At 38.6% G+C, this 16,702-nt stretch overlaps 1 protein-coding gene across 1 annotated transcript in view; it reads left to right on the top strand.

Annotated features, from left to right (window-relative positions):
• Positions 1–602: 602 nt before the first annotated feature.
• The window catches only part of ARHGEF38 (Rho guanine nucleotide exchange factor 38), a gene marked incomplete at both ends in the record, with an annotated part of 165,444 nt that continues 149,344 nt past the window's right edge, over positions 603–16,702 (top strand). The window contains one exon of the mRNA XM_080697901.1: positions 603–801. Within this exon, the coding sequence (XP_080554027.1) occupies positions 603–801 (199 nt within the window). The remainder of the gene's footprint in view (positions 802–16,702) is intronic.

The following is a 16,702-nucleotide window of genomic DNA, read 5'->3' as shown; positions in this document are numbered from 1 at the left end:
GTTCCAGGTCAAAATCACCAAGGATTCCATGCTCATTCTTGCGAAGCTAATGCAAATTCTCAGAAGTGAGCAGACCCCAGGGTGGTGGTGAGTGACCCTAATCAGAAGCTACAGGGGAGCTTCAGCCTCCCTCTGGGCAGCAGACCTCAATACCGTGTCCCCAGCGCACGGGACACACCCAGGGCACCCAGGAAACTTCTAAGCCGCAGGTTATGCTAATATGCACTTCCCTTCCTCACAGCCTCTCCGCCTTTGGTCCTCCCCGCCCCCAGCCCTTGCCCCACACAATGGGATTTCTGTTTGCTTCAGTAGCATGTGACAGGCCGTCCCTGCTTTGCCTAGCCCTGTGCCGCAGGTCTCTCAGGTAACAGGTGGCAGCTTCCCCTGTTGGATTCTAGGCATAAAAAAGAATGACCTCATAGGGGTGGAGCTCTGGGACTCCGCAGAGGTGGCAGTCAGGGCCAGGTAACCCTGGCGTGAGGCGGTTCCTTGGAAGGGGGCACTTAAACTCCTTGCTCTGGTGGCTGTAACCCTCACCTTGAGGCATTTCAGCGACCAGCCGCTGCCTGCACACTTCTGAAAGCGCGTCTTTGCCTCCTGTGATGGAGCCCAGAGAAACCACTGGGAAGGAAAACATGGGCACTAAGAAAAAGAATCTGACCTTCTTGAGGCCCAGACTGTACATGCTGGAGAGACGGAAGACTGACACTGTGGTTGAGAGCAGCGGTGGTTCTGGGGACCACTCGGGTACCTTGAGGAGGAGCCAGTCTGACAGGACCGAGTACAACCAGAAATTACAAGGTAACCAAAGAGAAACCCGGTGTCCAGTGACTGCACTCCCAGCTCTGTTTGTGCTGCGCCCCCATTTGCAAAGGAAACATTTCAGGCACAGAGAACCAAATACTACCTCCCCCTCCCACAAAACCAGACCACGAAAGGCAATATGCCTCCAATGACAGGGAAAAGCTGCATTAAGTGAATCAATTACTAAAGAGCCAGATCTGAATTATTAGATTTGTTTTCCTCTACTTCACCCTTTTCTCTATCTTACCCACCTAATTTAAGAAGTGGGAAGCACTATAAAGCCAGTGATTTGGAAACCGACAAAAGATAGTTTATCTCAATGGGTGGATGCGGGATGTCACACCATGAGATCTATCTAGGTAATTGTACTGAACTGTGATTGTGGTTATCTTAAATAGTGACATGAAACTACAATCATCTCTGTGCAAAATAAGTAATGTGATAGGTGGACGGTACAACAGGATTTACCGGCAATCACCGAGGTGATCATTCCCTTAGAACGAATTGAATAACACCCAAATATGGTAAGAGGAGTTTAGCACGCTTAGGCTGAATGACTTTAGAGGAAATAACTTCAGTTATTTGGTGATGGCTGTTAGATAAGTGACACACTTACTATAACACATCCTCTGTTTCAGGCCCTGAATTGGTATCTCTTTCCATCTGCCCTTTCTCCTAAAGGTCATTTGCTCTAGTAAAACCTCATTTAATGTCGACAGTGTGCAGCTTTTTCGTTCTCTGCCACGGCACCTGCTACGTGACCCTCCAGATCCCTCCTCTCCTGGGCTGAGCACAATGTGTCTCTGAACTCTCAGCATCCCACCCCGAGCTGTCATTCTGGACTTAAAAACTGTAATAGCATTAGCAAGGCCAATGGGACCTGTTTGCATTTAGCAGACTGCATTAATAAAAAATGAGTTTAGACTTGGTTATGCAAATTAAATTAAATAAGTTAAATGTATTAAATTAAATCTTTAAAAACTGTTACTATGAGCTAATGGTTAAAAAAAAAAAAAAAAACAACTTTCCATGTAGTTTAGCACTAGACCACAGCGTCGGTCTTATCCTTGATTTTTTTTTTAAATGAGGTGGTGTTTAATCTTTGGGTTTCATTTCTAAGGGCAATTTACATATTAAAAATGCAGATTTTAAAATCACGCACATTTGCAGGTTTCCAATCCTGACTCTTCTATTTACTACCTACAAGACTGTGCCAATTACTTAACATTTCTGAACCTTGGTTTCCCTATTTGTGAACATGAGACTTATAATGTTGTTGGGAAAATGAAATTAGAAAATTACATGAAACATTTTCATATATTGGTTGACACATGGTATGTGCCTAATAAGTAGTAGTTAAATTTTAGCATAAATAGTATCATAAGAGAATAAAATGTGTTCTGTATTAATCCAAATTTATACATTTATTAATATTTTTAATTTTTTGGTTTTTAATAAAGAAGCTACTATAGAATTCAGAAAAATATGTTGCTTTTTCTCTAACATTATTTTTTCTGCCTGAGTTTTGCTAATTTAGCATCTTTCTGGCTCAGAGTTTGCATTAGAAAAATAAAAATGGAAAATGATTTTGCTACTTAATAATTTTTGCTACTACTCTCTTCCTATGGTTACCCCAAAAATAAGTCTATGGCCACAAGCAAGTGGATGTGCTTTGGTACTTTACAGAAGACCTCAGGCTTCTTATGTACTTCATTTGATTTGTGAGTTTTCTATGCTCTGTTGAATTCTGTCTTTGAAGATAGAAGAAAGATTCAGGAGCTCACCCACATTCCTAGAACTATTTGTGCTTGAGAAAAATCACTGGGGAGTGGAGGAGAGCATATCAGAACTGTAAATTTGGCTGGTCTGATAAGTAACATTTTTAGATATAATTCAATAAAACCCAAGTCTGGGATCTAATTCCTAAAAGAAGCTTTTAGGATAATTCTGCTATAAACTGCTTTGGCAATCATATAGGGCATTTTCTCATTAATGTTCAAAACTATCAGCACTGTGGGTTTGCTGTCCGGCCTGGACAATGTCCACTGTCATCCTATAGACTGCCACATGGCCTTAGGAAGCTCTTTATTATCGAAAGGTCAAAGGCTTTCCTCTGTCTTGCTTGAGACTGGTAAAATCCAGGAGGCATTAGATAAAGACCTAGGCAGGTTAGATACCTGGGGTAGATGGCCCAAAGCCATTGTGAGGCCAGTGTGCTTTTGAAGACTGGAATCTCTGGTGCCACCAACTGTCCTCAAATTATTCAGTCAGTTGTTCTTTAGTGCTGTGTTGTTGTTTCAGTAAAACAATCCACTGCTCTAATTCTCTCGGGAAGCAAGCTATCTGGGTTCTGAGAAATATAAGATCTTTCTTCAGTGCCTGTGAGCTTGCCTCAACTCATACTTCAGTCTACCTGTTCACTTCTGGAATCACTTTAGCAGTGTGAATCCCAAGTTGCAATAATAATTTTGAAAAATAGCACTCTGGGCAAGAACTCTAGAATGAAAACAGTAGAATGCAGCTCTGCAGAGATTATCCTAAAGCCTCTGTGGAAGATTGGCATCACAGCCTTGTAGCCATTCCTATTCAACTTTAAGTTGTGCCGTAGTAGCTCGGCACTAACCCAATGCTAGGGTTCCTCTCTCCTTCAACAAATTCCTTTGGCTAACTGGCATTTATTGCATATGTTATATGTTGTGTCTTGGGGGTTACAACGGTCAAAAACTGACTAGATGCCAAGAATCACAACTACAAAATCATTTAAAAAACATGTTCGACCTCTACTCCAAACAGAATTAAAGTCTAGATGGAAAAATAAGACAGGTAAATAAATAAATGCAATAATGTGTTATGATGGAAGTAGAGGTGGGATCAATGTTTCCACAGGAGGAGGATGAGGATGGGGACATTGGTGGGTCTTTAAGAGATGATAAATAGCTGGGCGTGGTGGCGCATGCTTGTAATCCCCGTGCTTGGAAGGCGGAGACAGGAGGATCGCGCAGGTTCAAAGCCAGCCACGCTGGTTTAAGAGATCCTGTTTCCAAATAAAAATATAAAAAATAGGTCTGGGAGTGTAGCCCGGAGGTAGAAGGGTTTCCAGGAACCCCAGTACCACCAAAAAAAAAAAAAAAAAAAGGGAGAGAGAGAGAGATATGATAAATAGGGGCTGCATGTACGCATGTTTGTAATCCCAGTACTTAGGAGGCTAAGCAGAAGGATTGCAGGTTTAAGGCCAGCCTCAGCAATTTAGCAAGATCCTATTTCAAAATAAAAAGGACCTATACTTTAGCTTTGAGGTTGAATTAGTACCAAAAAGGAGAGAGAGAGAGATGGGGGGAGAGGGGAATAGAGATGTGAAGAAGGTAAAAAGGAAGGTCTTTAACTTTTTCACCGACTCCTGTTATGAAATTGTATTGCTTTCTTATTTATCAACATTACTAATCTTTCCCAACCCTCCATACTCTATAAAAGAGACCTAAATGACTTGTTAGCTGTTTCATCTCTGCACTTAGAGTTGTGCCAGGATACAATTAGTACTTATTGACTTTCAAATACAATGAATGACCTGAATGGCCTGACCCAGGAAGGAAGCTAGTGAGAAAAATGTCACCACAGCCCCAAATAAGAGCCTCGGTATGTGTATCTTCATAGGTGAGGATACACCTCTCCATGAATAAAGGTGAGATATACATGTGTATATGTCTACATGTACATGTATATAAAACATATACATATATAAACATATCAGAGATAGAAATGCACAGAATTGTGTATACAGTAAGTAATTCTGACTGAAAGCCTATCTCATCCCAGACCTTGCCTTCTAGAGCACACGACAACCGTGCTAGCTCAACTTGTCATTTCCATTCTCCCAGAGACTTAGAGATGACCTAAATAGGGAAAATTAGGGGGCTGAGTTGTAAAAACTTAGGAAGGATTTTGTATATGATTATGCATGTGAACTCTACATTTGGAATGTGTACAGTTTAGTTATATATAAGTGTGTCTGTGCAGATGCAGATGCAGCTATCTGTAGGTTGTATGTATGTGTGTGTTGTATACATATGAGACATTTCTGCAATGATTGAACGTGTGTGTGTGTGTGTGTGTGTGTGTGTGTGTGTGTGTAGTACTAGAGATTGAACCCAGGGGCATTCTACCTCTGACTTATACCCCAGTGCTATTTTATTTTTATTTTAAAACAGAGTCTTACTAGGTTGATGAGAGTCTTACTACTTGCTGAAGCTGTCCTCAAACCTGCGATCTTCCTATTTCAGCCTCCTAAGAACTGGGATTACAGGTGTGCACCACCACATTCAGCCAATACTTGAATTTTTTGTAAGAAATGTATCAACTAATGTCAGCAGTCTTGTCTGAATACTCTAAATGATCAATATTACTGACATGAGTTTTCTGAACTGAATGTTTATGTCCCTCTGAAATTTGTTATGATGAAGCCAAATCTCCACTGTGGAAATATCTGGAAGTGGGTTTTGTAGGTCATGAAAGTGGAGCTCTCATGATAGTATTAGAGCCCTTATAAGAAAAGATGTGAAAGAGCTTGCTTTTTTTCTCTGCTGTCATCAATACATGGTTATGGGCATCTGCAAAGCAGGAAGCAAGTTCTCACAGGTAGTGAATCTGCCGTGACCTTGGTCTTGGATTTTCAGTCTCTAGAATGATGAAAAATAAATGTGTGTTGCTCAAACCACCCAGTCTATGATGTATTTTTTAAAGCAGCCTAAACTGAGCAAAACATTGGGTCAGTTACTTTTATTATCTACGGCTACACTAAGTTGCCTCTAGATATTTTTTTTGGCCAATGCATATTTTTGCTAATCAGCACCTAAAGCAAAAATGAGAGTGAATAGGTGAAATGCCACTATCGTTGTTGGCAACACGAGTAAATCTTCAATCCATAGTAGGTTTGTGGTAGTTTCTTCTTCTATTATTATTATTATTATTATTATTATTATTATTATTATTATTATGTGCAAAGGCAGTCATTTCATTCTCATTAAGAAAAAAATCAATTATCTTTATGAACTCATGAAATTTTCTTACTATGGTGATAAGAATGAACCACTCCAGGGTACGAACTATGTAGAATAACATATTGTGTAGTATGAAAATAAATGGCTCAGCTAATAAGTTAGGCTTAATAAAAATTATGAAGACATTTAATTTGTAATGTTTTTAAGGAATACAGACTGTCAGTGAGCAGGAGTTAGTGACTTTTGCTCCAGGCCCAATGAAAGCAGGGATAAAACCCACTGTGTATGTCTAACCCAGTGCTAGAAGCCCTTTTTGTTTGTGCCAGTTCTTTTAATATTGACTAGCTCTTTCCCCTTGACCTGCCTCAATACACCATTTAGTGAAATGGGAAGTACCTGAATCAGTAATACGACACCAGTACAAATAGGTGTGTGCCACAGTTTGAAGGAAAACCTTTATAAAAGCAAAATCACTCTTCTAAGTATCTGTCTCATTCATGCATAAAAATAAAAGTGAAGCATTATATTTTACCTTCCCAGAAAATATCTGTTTAGTTGATATAAGAAATACTAGCAAAATTTTCTGTTTACAGAATTTCTAGAAATTTTTTATAGAATTAGTTTTTCTTAATGCCATAATCATAGTAACTTCAGCACTCCTGTGGGTTTTGATTTCCTGGTGATAGTAGAGTCATCACAGAATTGCTAGACTTGTAAGCAACATCACACTTAGAACCAGGCAAGACTTGGCTATAGGTCATGCCTCAGTAGTTCCTCTACAGCTCTTCTCAATCAATAGGTGAGGGGTTCTTGGGGCCAAGAATGCGGCCTATTTGGGATTTCTTTCCTCACTTTTAGATTGTATCTGAAACCTTGGGATTTTCTGTTTAACCAGCCTCAATATTGGTTCCAGGGCCTGCTTAGACCTGTTCCCATCCCAGTCTTCTAACAATAGACTATGGCAGCTGGTGTGTATACTTTTAGGACAGAGGGACAATTGATTATGGTGTTCTTGCAGCTTGGTCATGCTGAAGTATTTCCACCATACAGATGAGGCTCCCTTTAGGTAAGAGAGCTGGTAGAGGGAAGGTTATATATAGTTCTCAGTACTAGGTAGCTAGTAGCTGGTAAGATTACTGTCCGCAGGACTAGGAATGAGAGTGCCCCACGACCCCAGCCAAATTTTGGCATGAAACACTAGGGATCTGAGATATCTAAATTAGAACTCGGCTTCTAGGTTGTTATGAAGGCAGATTTGTCGAGAATACCACTTTTTTTTTTAATTTGACAGTTTGCTAGCTTGTTTTATTACTTTTTAAGCATCTAGGAATGGTACATTGGCCTTATTTGTACTCTTGCTCCAGGTTCCACAAGAGAGACAGCTATGAGTAGTTTGGGCTGTAACCTATATTCAGGATGTGGTCCTTCTATGCTAGGTCCTGAGAAGTTAGAGGGAAGAAAGGGCAGGGGAAGGAAGAGAGTGTTACCTGTTACCTACCAGGGACTGCGCTAGCCAAGGGCTTCACATACTTACTTATTCCCAATATCTTTCCAGTTCTGGTTTTATAATTAAATATATATATATATGATGGAGCTTGGATTTGAACTCAAGGTATTTAAATATTTGTAAAATAGAATACATCTAAAGATACTCAGTAAGTATATCCTATGTATGTTTTACTAATAAGCCAGACCAATGTGGTAGTTGCAACATATGTTCTGTAATGTGATGATGCTCATCTGCTACTATGATAAAGCTTGACCTGCTATTTTTCACCTTTTATACATTCTTTCTTTTGAACTATCGTGATGTCCCTATCAGTGTTGTGGTTAAATTCTTTTTGCTTATTTGCCTAGTTATTAGGGAACAAAATTGCAAAGTTAGACTAAGTAAATGTGCTCTATAGTAATAGCTTAGTAATCTTTATTTCTGATTTCACCGAATATCTTGAAACTCTAATTTTATACCTGTTGCTATTTATTTGCATTTAAATAAAGCATAATATATATCTGATAAACCCAAAGCCCTATTCTATAGCAAAGGTAGGGGGAGAAATATATTTGCAAGTGAAAAGAATAGAATTATATATGGGAAATAAGCAGCTCTTTATATGGGTAGCTAATATTTCAATAGCATTCTATGACGCCAGCCTACATTGTGAGTGGTAAGCTCAATGAAGCAGGAAAAATACTGTTATGATTAAAAGCCTTTGTCCAGCGTTCTGAATAATTTCTTTCTTGATTAAAAAAGCCAAGAATAAATGAGTATTCTAGGATACTGCACGGAGGTCCTTGGTAAAGAATGCAATCTTAGACTGACATCCAGCTGTTAGTTAAAGAAGAAACTTAAAGGTCATATCATCTAGCTACTGGTCCAAGTATTTGAATCATTGTAGGCCTCAAAGAAATTGTCTTTCCTGAATGCTCCTTAATGTTAGGTCTCCAGTGTCACTACAAAATGCTGCCATGTATTTCTGCCTCTGTATTTGTTGACAAATGGTTGATGAAGACATTATTTACCTCGCTCAGTGCCATTCATGTTTTTATTCAAGAAAAACTTTGACTCCTCTTAAGAATTAGAAATGTCCCCTTCTCAAATAAAAACAAGCAGTTTACTATATTTAGCAATCAGAAGCTTACATTTGTACCTGCTATCTGACCTTTACAGTAGCTCCTTTCTCTGCCTAAAAGTTTCTCCCCCAGATCTCTGCAGGTATGCCTTCTCAACACTGAGACATCCGCTCATCTTCTTGCATTCCTACTTCAAGTGGCATAAGAAGGAAGTACTTTTCTTCTACCCTTGTAGTTTCTGTGATTAGGGCCTATGTATGATAGTATAAGAGACCGATTCACAGAGGGAAAACACATAAATTTGTAATTGCAGTTAATATTCTGTTACCTAGAGAACTTTATAGAAAGAAGTGAAAATTCCATCCCCACAACCCCTACTCCAGGGAGGGGGTTATATACCATTTTAACAAAGAATCATAAATTGTGTAGATGTGACAAAACAAAGGAAAAAGGGGGTATGGGCTGGTACCAATAAAATGAGGAAAGATGACTAGGAAATACATAGGGGAAACTAGTGGAAGATAAGGGTTATTTTATAAGATTCTCTTTTTTACACAGACTCATACTGATGTCATTTTCCCATCTCCAGGGATAGGCATTTATTCTATTCCTGACTCAGGGAGGCCACTTTTCAGGAAGCTGGAAATTTATACCTTGCATTAAGGTAGAAAGAAGGAAGGCTGAGATCCTTTCCTGCACCTGCAGTTTCTTAAACAACTTCTACTCAAAATCAACAATAAGCCAAAGTGGCATATATGGGGGTACATGGTCTATATAAATATTTATTTATGCTCTGATCCCCCTCAGTGGCCCCTGGGTTCAATCCCCAGTACTGAAACACCACACACATACACACACACACAGATGTGCACATGCAAATAAATATAGGTGTGGTGGTACATGCCTGTTTTCCCAGTACTTCAAAAGTTGAGACTGGAGGATCACAGGTTCGAGGACACCCTCTAAAACTTAGTGAGGTTCTCATCAACCTACTGAGACTCTCTTTTCAAATAAAAAATAAAATAGGGCTTGAGTTGTACTGGGAGGTGGAAGGCCTCTGGGTTTCATCCCCACTACTCCCCACCACAGAAGCAGTACAGGAGTGGTGACAAGAAAATGCCAAAAGGAGAAATATTGAATCTTAAATTCAGTTAGAATCTTTAGGAGCAAAGGGCATTCTAGGCATGAAACAAGGTAATAATACTGGCTTTCCTGTTTAGGGTTAATAAATTAAAGAAGAGGCATAATTTCAAGTGAGCATCTGAGGTACTGAGGTGCATTATATCATTTCATGCTCTTAACAACTTTTCATCTAATGTGAGAGGGGAAAGTTAACTTTTTAGTCTTATCCTTTGAAAATATTTATTTTTGCATATGTTTTATGATATGCATGGTACATTATAACTTTACATATATTGTAGCTACATGTTCAAACCAATTTAACTGACATATGATAAAAAACATGTCAGGGGGCCAGGTGGGATGGTACGTTTGTAATCCCAGTACTTGGGAGGCCAAGACAGGAGGATTACAGGTTCAAGAGCAGTGCATGATGACTTAGCAACAACTTGTTTTATAGAAATATATTTGGCTAGGGGTGTAGCTCAGTGGTAGAATGCCCCTGAGTTCAATCCCTAGTGCCACCAAAAAATATTTTGAAGGGAACAATTCAACAAGAAGATATGATGATAGCAAACATGTATTCCCTTAACATCAGCTGAGTTACATCTCCAGTCCTATTTTTCTTCTTTTATTTGAGATACAGTCTCACTTAGTTGCAGAGGGCCTCACAAGTAGCTGAGGCTGGCCTCGAGCCTGCAATCCTCCTGTCTCATCCTCCCAAGCACTTGGATTCTAAGCTTGCACCACCACACCCAGCTTATTTGTGTTTTTAAGATAGTAATTAGCACTTAACATGTAGTGGATACTGTGATGGGTCAATCCTTCAGAAATAAAAGACTTATTGCCCAGTTTCTGAGAGTGTCCCAGCATACAGGCCTTCCTCAGAACTTACCTCAAATGAGAGCATTTCTCAGATCATGTCCTTTCCAGAGGTGTTTGCACATCACAGTTCAGCCTCTCCCTCTGCCCAATCCTATACACTTTCCTTTATCCCCTAACTTATGGTCACAAGTGTGTGTTCCTCATAAACCTCCTACACCCTAATTTTCATCTCAAACCTGCAACTAGGGAACCCAAACTGCAGCGTGCATGTGGCATTTATTCCTTTTCTGTAATCATTTGTTCACAATCTAATTCACTCAATAGGCTGGTTTTGCTTTATTTCATTTTTACATCATAGCCTTCCTCAATCCCTAGCAAATATGAACACTTAGCAAGTAATTGTTGAATAAATTCATTAAAAAGGAGATTCTATTTTGTTGGCCAATAAATTCTCTTTTCTATTTATGCATTAATATATCTACTTCCTCTTTAACAGAAAAAGATAGTAGTTAAAACCACTTAAAACTGTTTAGTAGATTTATTCTACTAAATAATGGGTAAAGATAAATGACAGAAATACACTCACCACAAGGATGAACATAGTTGTAGTTGGGCACTGAGTTTTTAAATCACTTGATAGTAGTGACTGAGCTGAGCACCTGCTAAATATCAGGCATTCCTCAAATGCTAAAGTAAGGCTTACTTTGTACCCCACAGAGAATTATATACAAATACAAAAGAGGGCCAATAATAGAATAATATAATTTTAGAAAATGATCAGTGGATGGGGTGGGAATTGGGAAAGGGCTAAATAAGTGATGTGTGCATGTATCCCACTGAGATGTATGACTAGAGTGCACCAATAAATTTTTTTTTAAAAAAGAGTGATCAGCACACTTGTAATCCCAGCATTTGGAAGGCTGAGACAGGAGGATCGTGGTTCATGGACAGCCTCAGCTACTTAGTGAGGTCCTTTGCCTCACTAAGTTTCTGAAGTTGCCTCAAACTTGCAGTTCTCCTATTTCAGTCTTCCAAGTACCAGGACTACAGGCATATACCACTATGCCTGGTGATGCAAAAATTAAAAAAAATACTAGCAATTCACTTTCAAACTCACATGAAGACAATTTTGTATCATGACCAAATTGGTTTCATTTCAAGAATACAAGTTTGGATCAACATATGAAAGTCAATTCATATAATTCATTACACAAATATGGAACAAGACAAGAATTCTCATTATCAGTACTCCTATTCAATATAGTACTTGACATTTTAGTGGTTGTAGTGATGCATGCTTGTAATCCCAGTACTTGAAAGGCTGAGATAGAAGGCTCACCAGCTGTTCAGCCAGCCTCAGGAATTTAGGGAGGCCCTCTGCAATTTAGGTCCATCACTCCAACATATATGCACAGGTAGAAATGGTCCTCAATAAGACCCCTAAAGCTCAGGAAATTAAAACAGGAATGAATAAATGGGATTGCATTAAACTAAAAAGCTTCTGCTCATCAAAAGAAACCATCAAGAGGCTAAAGAGAGAGCCTATAGAATGTGAGATCTTTATAAGATATTCCTCTGTTAGAGGACTGATATATAGAATATACAAAGTACCTAAAGGACTTAACACTAAAAACACCCAATAAAGAAATGGGCGGGTGAACAAAGTAGAAACTTCACAAAAGAAGAAATACAAATGATGAGTAAATATATTGAAAAATGTTCAACATCACTAGCAATCGGGAGATGCAAATCAAAACTACGCTGAGATTTCATCTAACCCCAAACAGAATGGCAATCATCAAGAAGCCAAACAACAGTAAATTCTGTTAAGAATGTGGGGAAATAGGAAGTCTTCTGCACTATTTGTGAGATTGCAAACTAGCACAATTTATATGAAGATCATGGTAGAGATTTCTCAGAAACTTGGGAGTGATAGCACTCCTGGCTATCTTTCCAGAGGGACTGAAATAAAATATAATAGCCAGGCGTGGTGGCACACACTTGTAATACCAGCATTTGGGAGGCTGAGACAGGAGGATCGTGGTTCATGGACAGCCTCAGCTACTTAGTGAGGCCCTCTGCAAATTAGTAAGACTCTGTTTCAAAATAAAGAATAAAAAAATAGGGCTTGGGGTGTAGCTTGGAGGTAGAATGCCATTGGGTTCTATCCCCAGTACCACAAAAAAATTATCATAATACTTGCATATCCATGTTTATAATAGCACAATTCACAATAGCCAAATTATGAAACCAACCAGTGTCCATTTGTAATCCATTCCTCTGTTGAATAGATTTCAGAATTATAGGCTATACACACAGTAGAATTCTACTCAGCAATAAAGAACAACATCATGTCATTGGCAGGAGATTGGATGGACCTGGAGAACATTATGTTAAGTGAGATTATCCAGGCACAAAAGTGAAGGATCATATGTTTTCTCTTATATATGGAAGATAGGGAGTAATCAGAATACCAAAGGGATTTCAGATAATGGAGAAAAAACTTCAGTAGAACCAAGAAGGTAGTCTAGGGGAAGGAGAGGGAGGACAGGGATCAATGAAGTAATCACATTTTACAACTAGACTATTATTATATTCTAGGCTAATCAAAGATTCTAAGTAGAATAGTTTTCTCTTTCTCTTTCATTCATTCATTCTTTTCTTTCTTTGTTAACCAATTCCATACACTTAAAAATATAAATAATATAATAAAAACAATACTCTCCTAGAATTTAAATTGCTTGTTAATGCCACACATTTAGAACCGTCATCTTACAATCTTGCTACTATTTAAACTTAAAACAATAAGTATTTAATATTTTAAAAATATTATGATTGCTCTTTGCTCTTTTATTCTAAGTATTTATGCATATACTTGACATACCAAATTAAGACAAAGTCAGTTTTCTTTTAATAGTAAACAAAGTTAATACTTTCTATAAGGAATGTTTAGCTTAATTACCTTAATTACAAGCAAATCATTTTATTTATCTAATTTTTATATGCAGAATATATTCAACATACAATTGTACTTAGATTTTTCTTTCAGTGTACGATCAATAAGATAAAATTTGAGAAGGGGAAAAACTTATCGGAAAAAATTAAGTCCTGTTTATTTTTTCTATACGTTCTTATAAGTATATACAAAATTTAAAAACATTCATGACAAATTATTCAAACCATGAGCTAACTTTTCCATGTTTATACAGTGTTTAACCCCTATGACCTTTTAGGGCCTTAGATTATACTCTCTGTAGTAAGAGCATGTTAATTTAGTTACCATGTATACAATTTTCATATATATTATGTAGTACTACACTACACACAAATATGTGTATTCATGATTCATGGTTTTGTATATGGTGTTTAGTACTTGTGATGTGTGATAATTGATTAAGTGAAACTAAATCTGTTTCAACTAGTTAAGAGGAAAATCAACTCTGTTTTTCATTTTTCTAAAATGTTAAAAAAAAAAAAGCTGGGAATGTAGCTCAGTGGTAGAGTACTTGTTTAGTATGTGCAAAGCCTTGGGTTTGATCTCCAGTACTTTATGAAGGAGGAGGAGGAGGAGGAGGAGGAGGAGGAAGAGGAGGAGGAAGAGGAGGAGGAAGAGGAGGAGGAGGAGGAGGAAGAGGAGGAGGAGGAGATATCTTCTATGTCTAAATTTACCAATAAAGGGGGGGAGACAATGATATTCAGATAATTTTCCCATAATTTATCCAATTTATTTTTACTTTAAAATCGTGCTTGATTGGAGAAAAACAAAAACAAGGATGCTGGTAACAGCCCCAGCTTCCACACCATGCCTGGCTTCTCTTGTCAGTTCCTGCTCAGAACTTCCCTTACTAAGAGACCTTCCCTGACCTTGCTATACAGTAACAATCATGAAGGACACTTGTTTGATTTTCCTTTATAGTGCCTTATCACCATCTGGCATGCTATATAGTTTTTCATTAACTTATTTATTGTTTCTCTTCTATCACTAAAAGATCTTCCATAAGGACTGAGCCTTTTTCTCTTTCGTTTCTGCATTGCTAGCATCTGGAACAGAACTGCTCAACACTGGTACTAGTGTTTCAGGCAACATCACTCTGTTGCAAGGTGCTGTCTTGTGCATTATAGAGTGTTAGCAACATCCCTAGCCTCTTTTCACTAACTTTCTTCATCGCTAGCCCTCTGTCCCATTCCTTTGTTATGACAACCAAAAATGACTCAAAATATTATCATATACTCCCTGTGGAGAGCAGTAAAATTGCCTAGATTATTGACCTACAACAACGTCTGAGAGGATGAACACTCAATAAACATTTGTTGGGCATATGGACCATGGGTAAAATCAGTAAGTCTCATCCAGCCAAAATTTTGCCATCTCACAAAATAGAATAATTACAACAGAAACATGGACTACAGAGAAGACTTTACCATGTTAAGATTCCAGTCTATTCAGGGTTTAGAATCTGTCTTCCTTCACTCACTTTCTCCTGCTAAGAACTTTGAATAAAGACATTTCCAGAAAGTACCCATTTATTTAGCCCCTCATTGTTCTGGTGTGCTATGCTGATCACCACTGGGGCCTGTAAATTCAAACCAATGCCACTTAAAGATTTTTCAAGCCAGGTAAGCTTTGTTGAATTCCTTTTTGAAACCCACTTCTCTGCTTCCTGCAGCAATTAGTGGTCAGAGGAAATAAATCACATCACATGCCTTTCAAATGAGGATAAAACAGTTCCCTGCCCCAGCATTTGAGCTTTCAAATTCAGAGCAGTGGAGGGTCTGCTCCTGCACATTTTCACTTAATACCTCACTGGCCCCTCTCCAAAACCTGCCTGACATGCAATTATTTTCAACCTATTTCACAGGAGGCCTGTTCCATTCATCTTTCTGTGGGTCGGATTTCCACTGAAACTGATAAAAGATTTTACTCTGAAACTTATGTCAGTAGGGTTCAATGCAATGCTAAGCCAGAGGTTTGGGGCAGGGGGGGGTTATGGGAGCAGATATGAAAGTACATTTATAATCATATCTAGGAGCTTGGTCACAATCTAACTGGAATAAAACTCTAGATGGGATTAAGGGTGGATTTTTTTTTGCACTTTCTGGGTAGAAGGGAGATTAGACTGGTGGGGGTAGGGAGGGGATGAGGATGAGAGGATCTCAACTCATTTTCTGGCTCTGTTATTTTAGCTTCCTTTCCTAAATAAAGAGAAGTGGGTAGAACAAATCACTTATCTTCACTACCCCCCTTTTTTACTCATTGTTCCAAATTGGTTTTAATAGTATCACTACCCAGTTACCAACCCAGAAATCAGAGAATCAGCAATGACTTTCCTTCTCCTTTACCCCCTACGTTGATTACCAGTTCCTGGCAATTTTACCTCCTAGATTCCTCTTGACTTGTTCAGTGCTCTTCACCCTCTTAACAGCCTTTCTCTCCCTAGTGACCGTCCAGAGAAATGGCTGTTTCTGTCTCTACCTCCAGGCTTTCTCTTCACGTGTACAAATATGATCCTACTGGGGCCAAAGAGATTTTCTTTTTTTAAAGACAGAGTCTCACTCTGTTGCCCAGGCTGGTCTCAAACACTCAAACTCAAGGGGTCCTCCTACGTCAGCCTTTCAAGTAGCTGAGACTTGAGGTGTGTGGCACCTGACGTTGTTCCAAAGCAATCTTGCCAAGAGAATCTGATCAGGCCACTTGTTTGAAGTTTCTCCATTGTTCTTTTTAAAGATCCAGATTCCTTAACTAGGCCTACAAAATCTTTCCCCAGACAATTTCTTTAGGATCATCCCTTCTCGCACCCTCTAACATTTGTGCTTCTGTCAAAAGAAACCTACTTCACCTTTGGCTTTGCAGCCAGCACTTGGGATCTGCTGCTGCTTCTGCTGCCGATGACAGCTCCCTTTTCTATGCATCTCCTGTCTCTTTTAGATTCCAATTTTGTGTCACTTGTGTCTGTGTGTGTGGTACTGGGGATCGAACTCCTGGGCATTCTACCTCTGAGCTACACCCTTAGCCCAATTTTATTTTTTATTTGAAAATTGTGTCTCAGTAAGTTGCCGAGATCCTCACAAAGTTATTGAGTCTGATTTCAAACCTTGATCATCCTGCCTCAGCTTCCCAAGTACAGGGATTAGAGGCCTGTGCCACTGCTCCTGACTTTCTTTTAAACATCTCTTGACAACAAGAACTGTTGTTTTACTCACTACTATATACACAACACAAAGCTCAGTACCGGCTCAAAGCCAACACAGTTTTAAAAATTGAAATTAAGTTAGATACAAGATTCCTTTAACTTCTAAAACTAGGAAATTTGTAAAATTATTAACTTCAAATTCTGATACTCATTTATTCTTATTTATGAAAGTATTTGTTGTTGTGATGAAATTAGTTA

The sequence above is a fragment of the Muscardinus avellanarius genome, assembly GCF_963383645.1.
Source record: "Muscardinus avellanarius genome assembly, chromosome: 6".
Lineage (NCBI taxonomy): Eukaryota > Metazoa > Chordata > Mammalia > Rodentia > Gliridae > Muscardinus > Muscardinus avellanarius.
The sequence above is the reverse complement of the archived record's forward strand: the minus strand, read 5'-3'. Positions and strand labels throughout refer to the sequence as shown.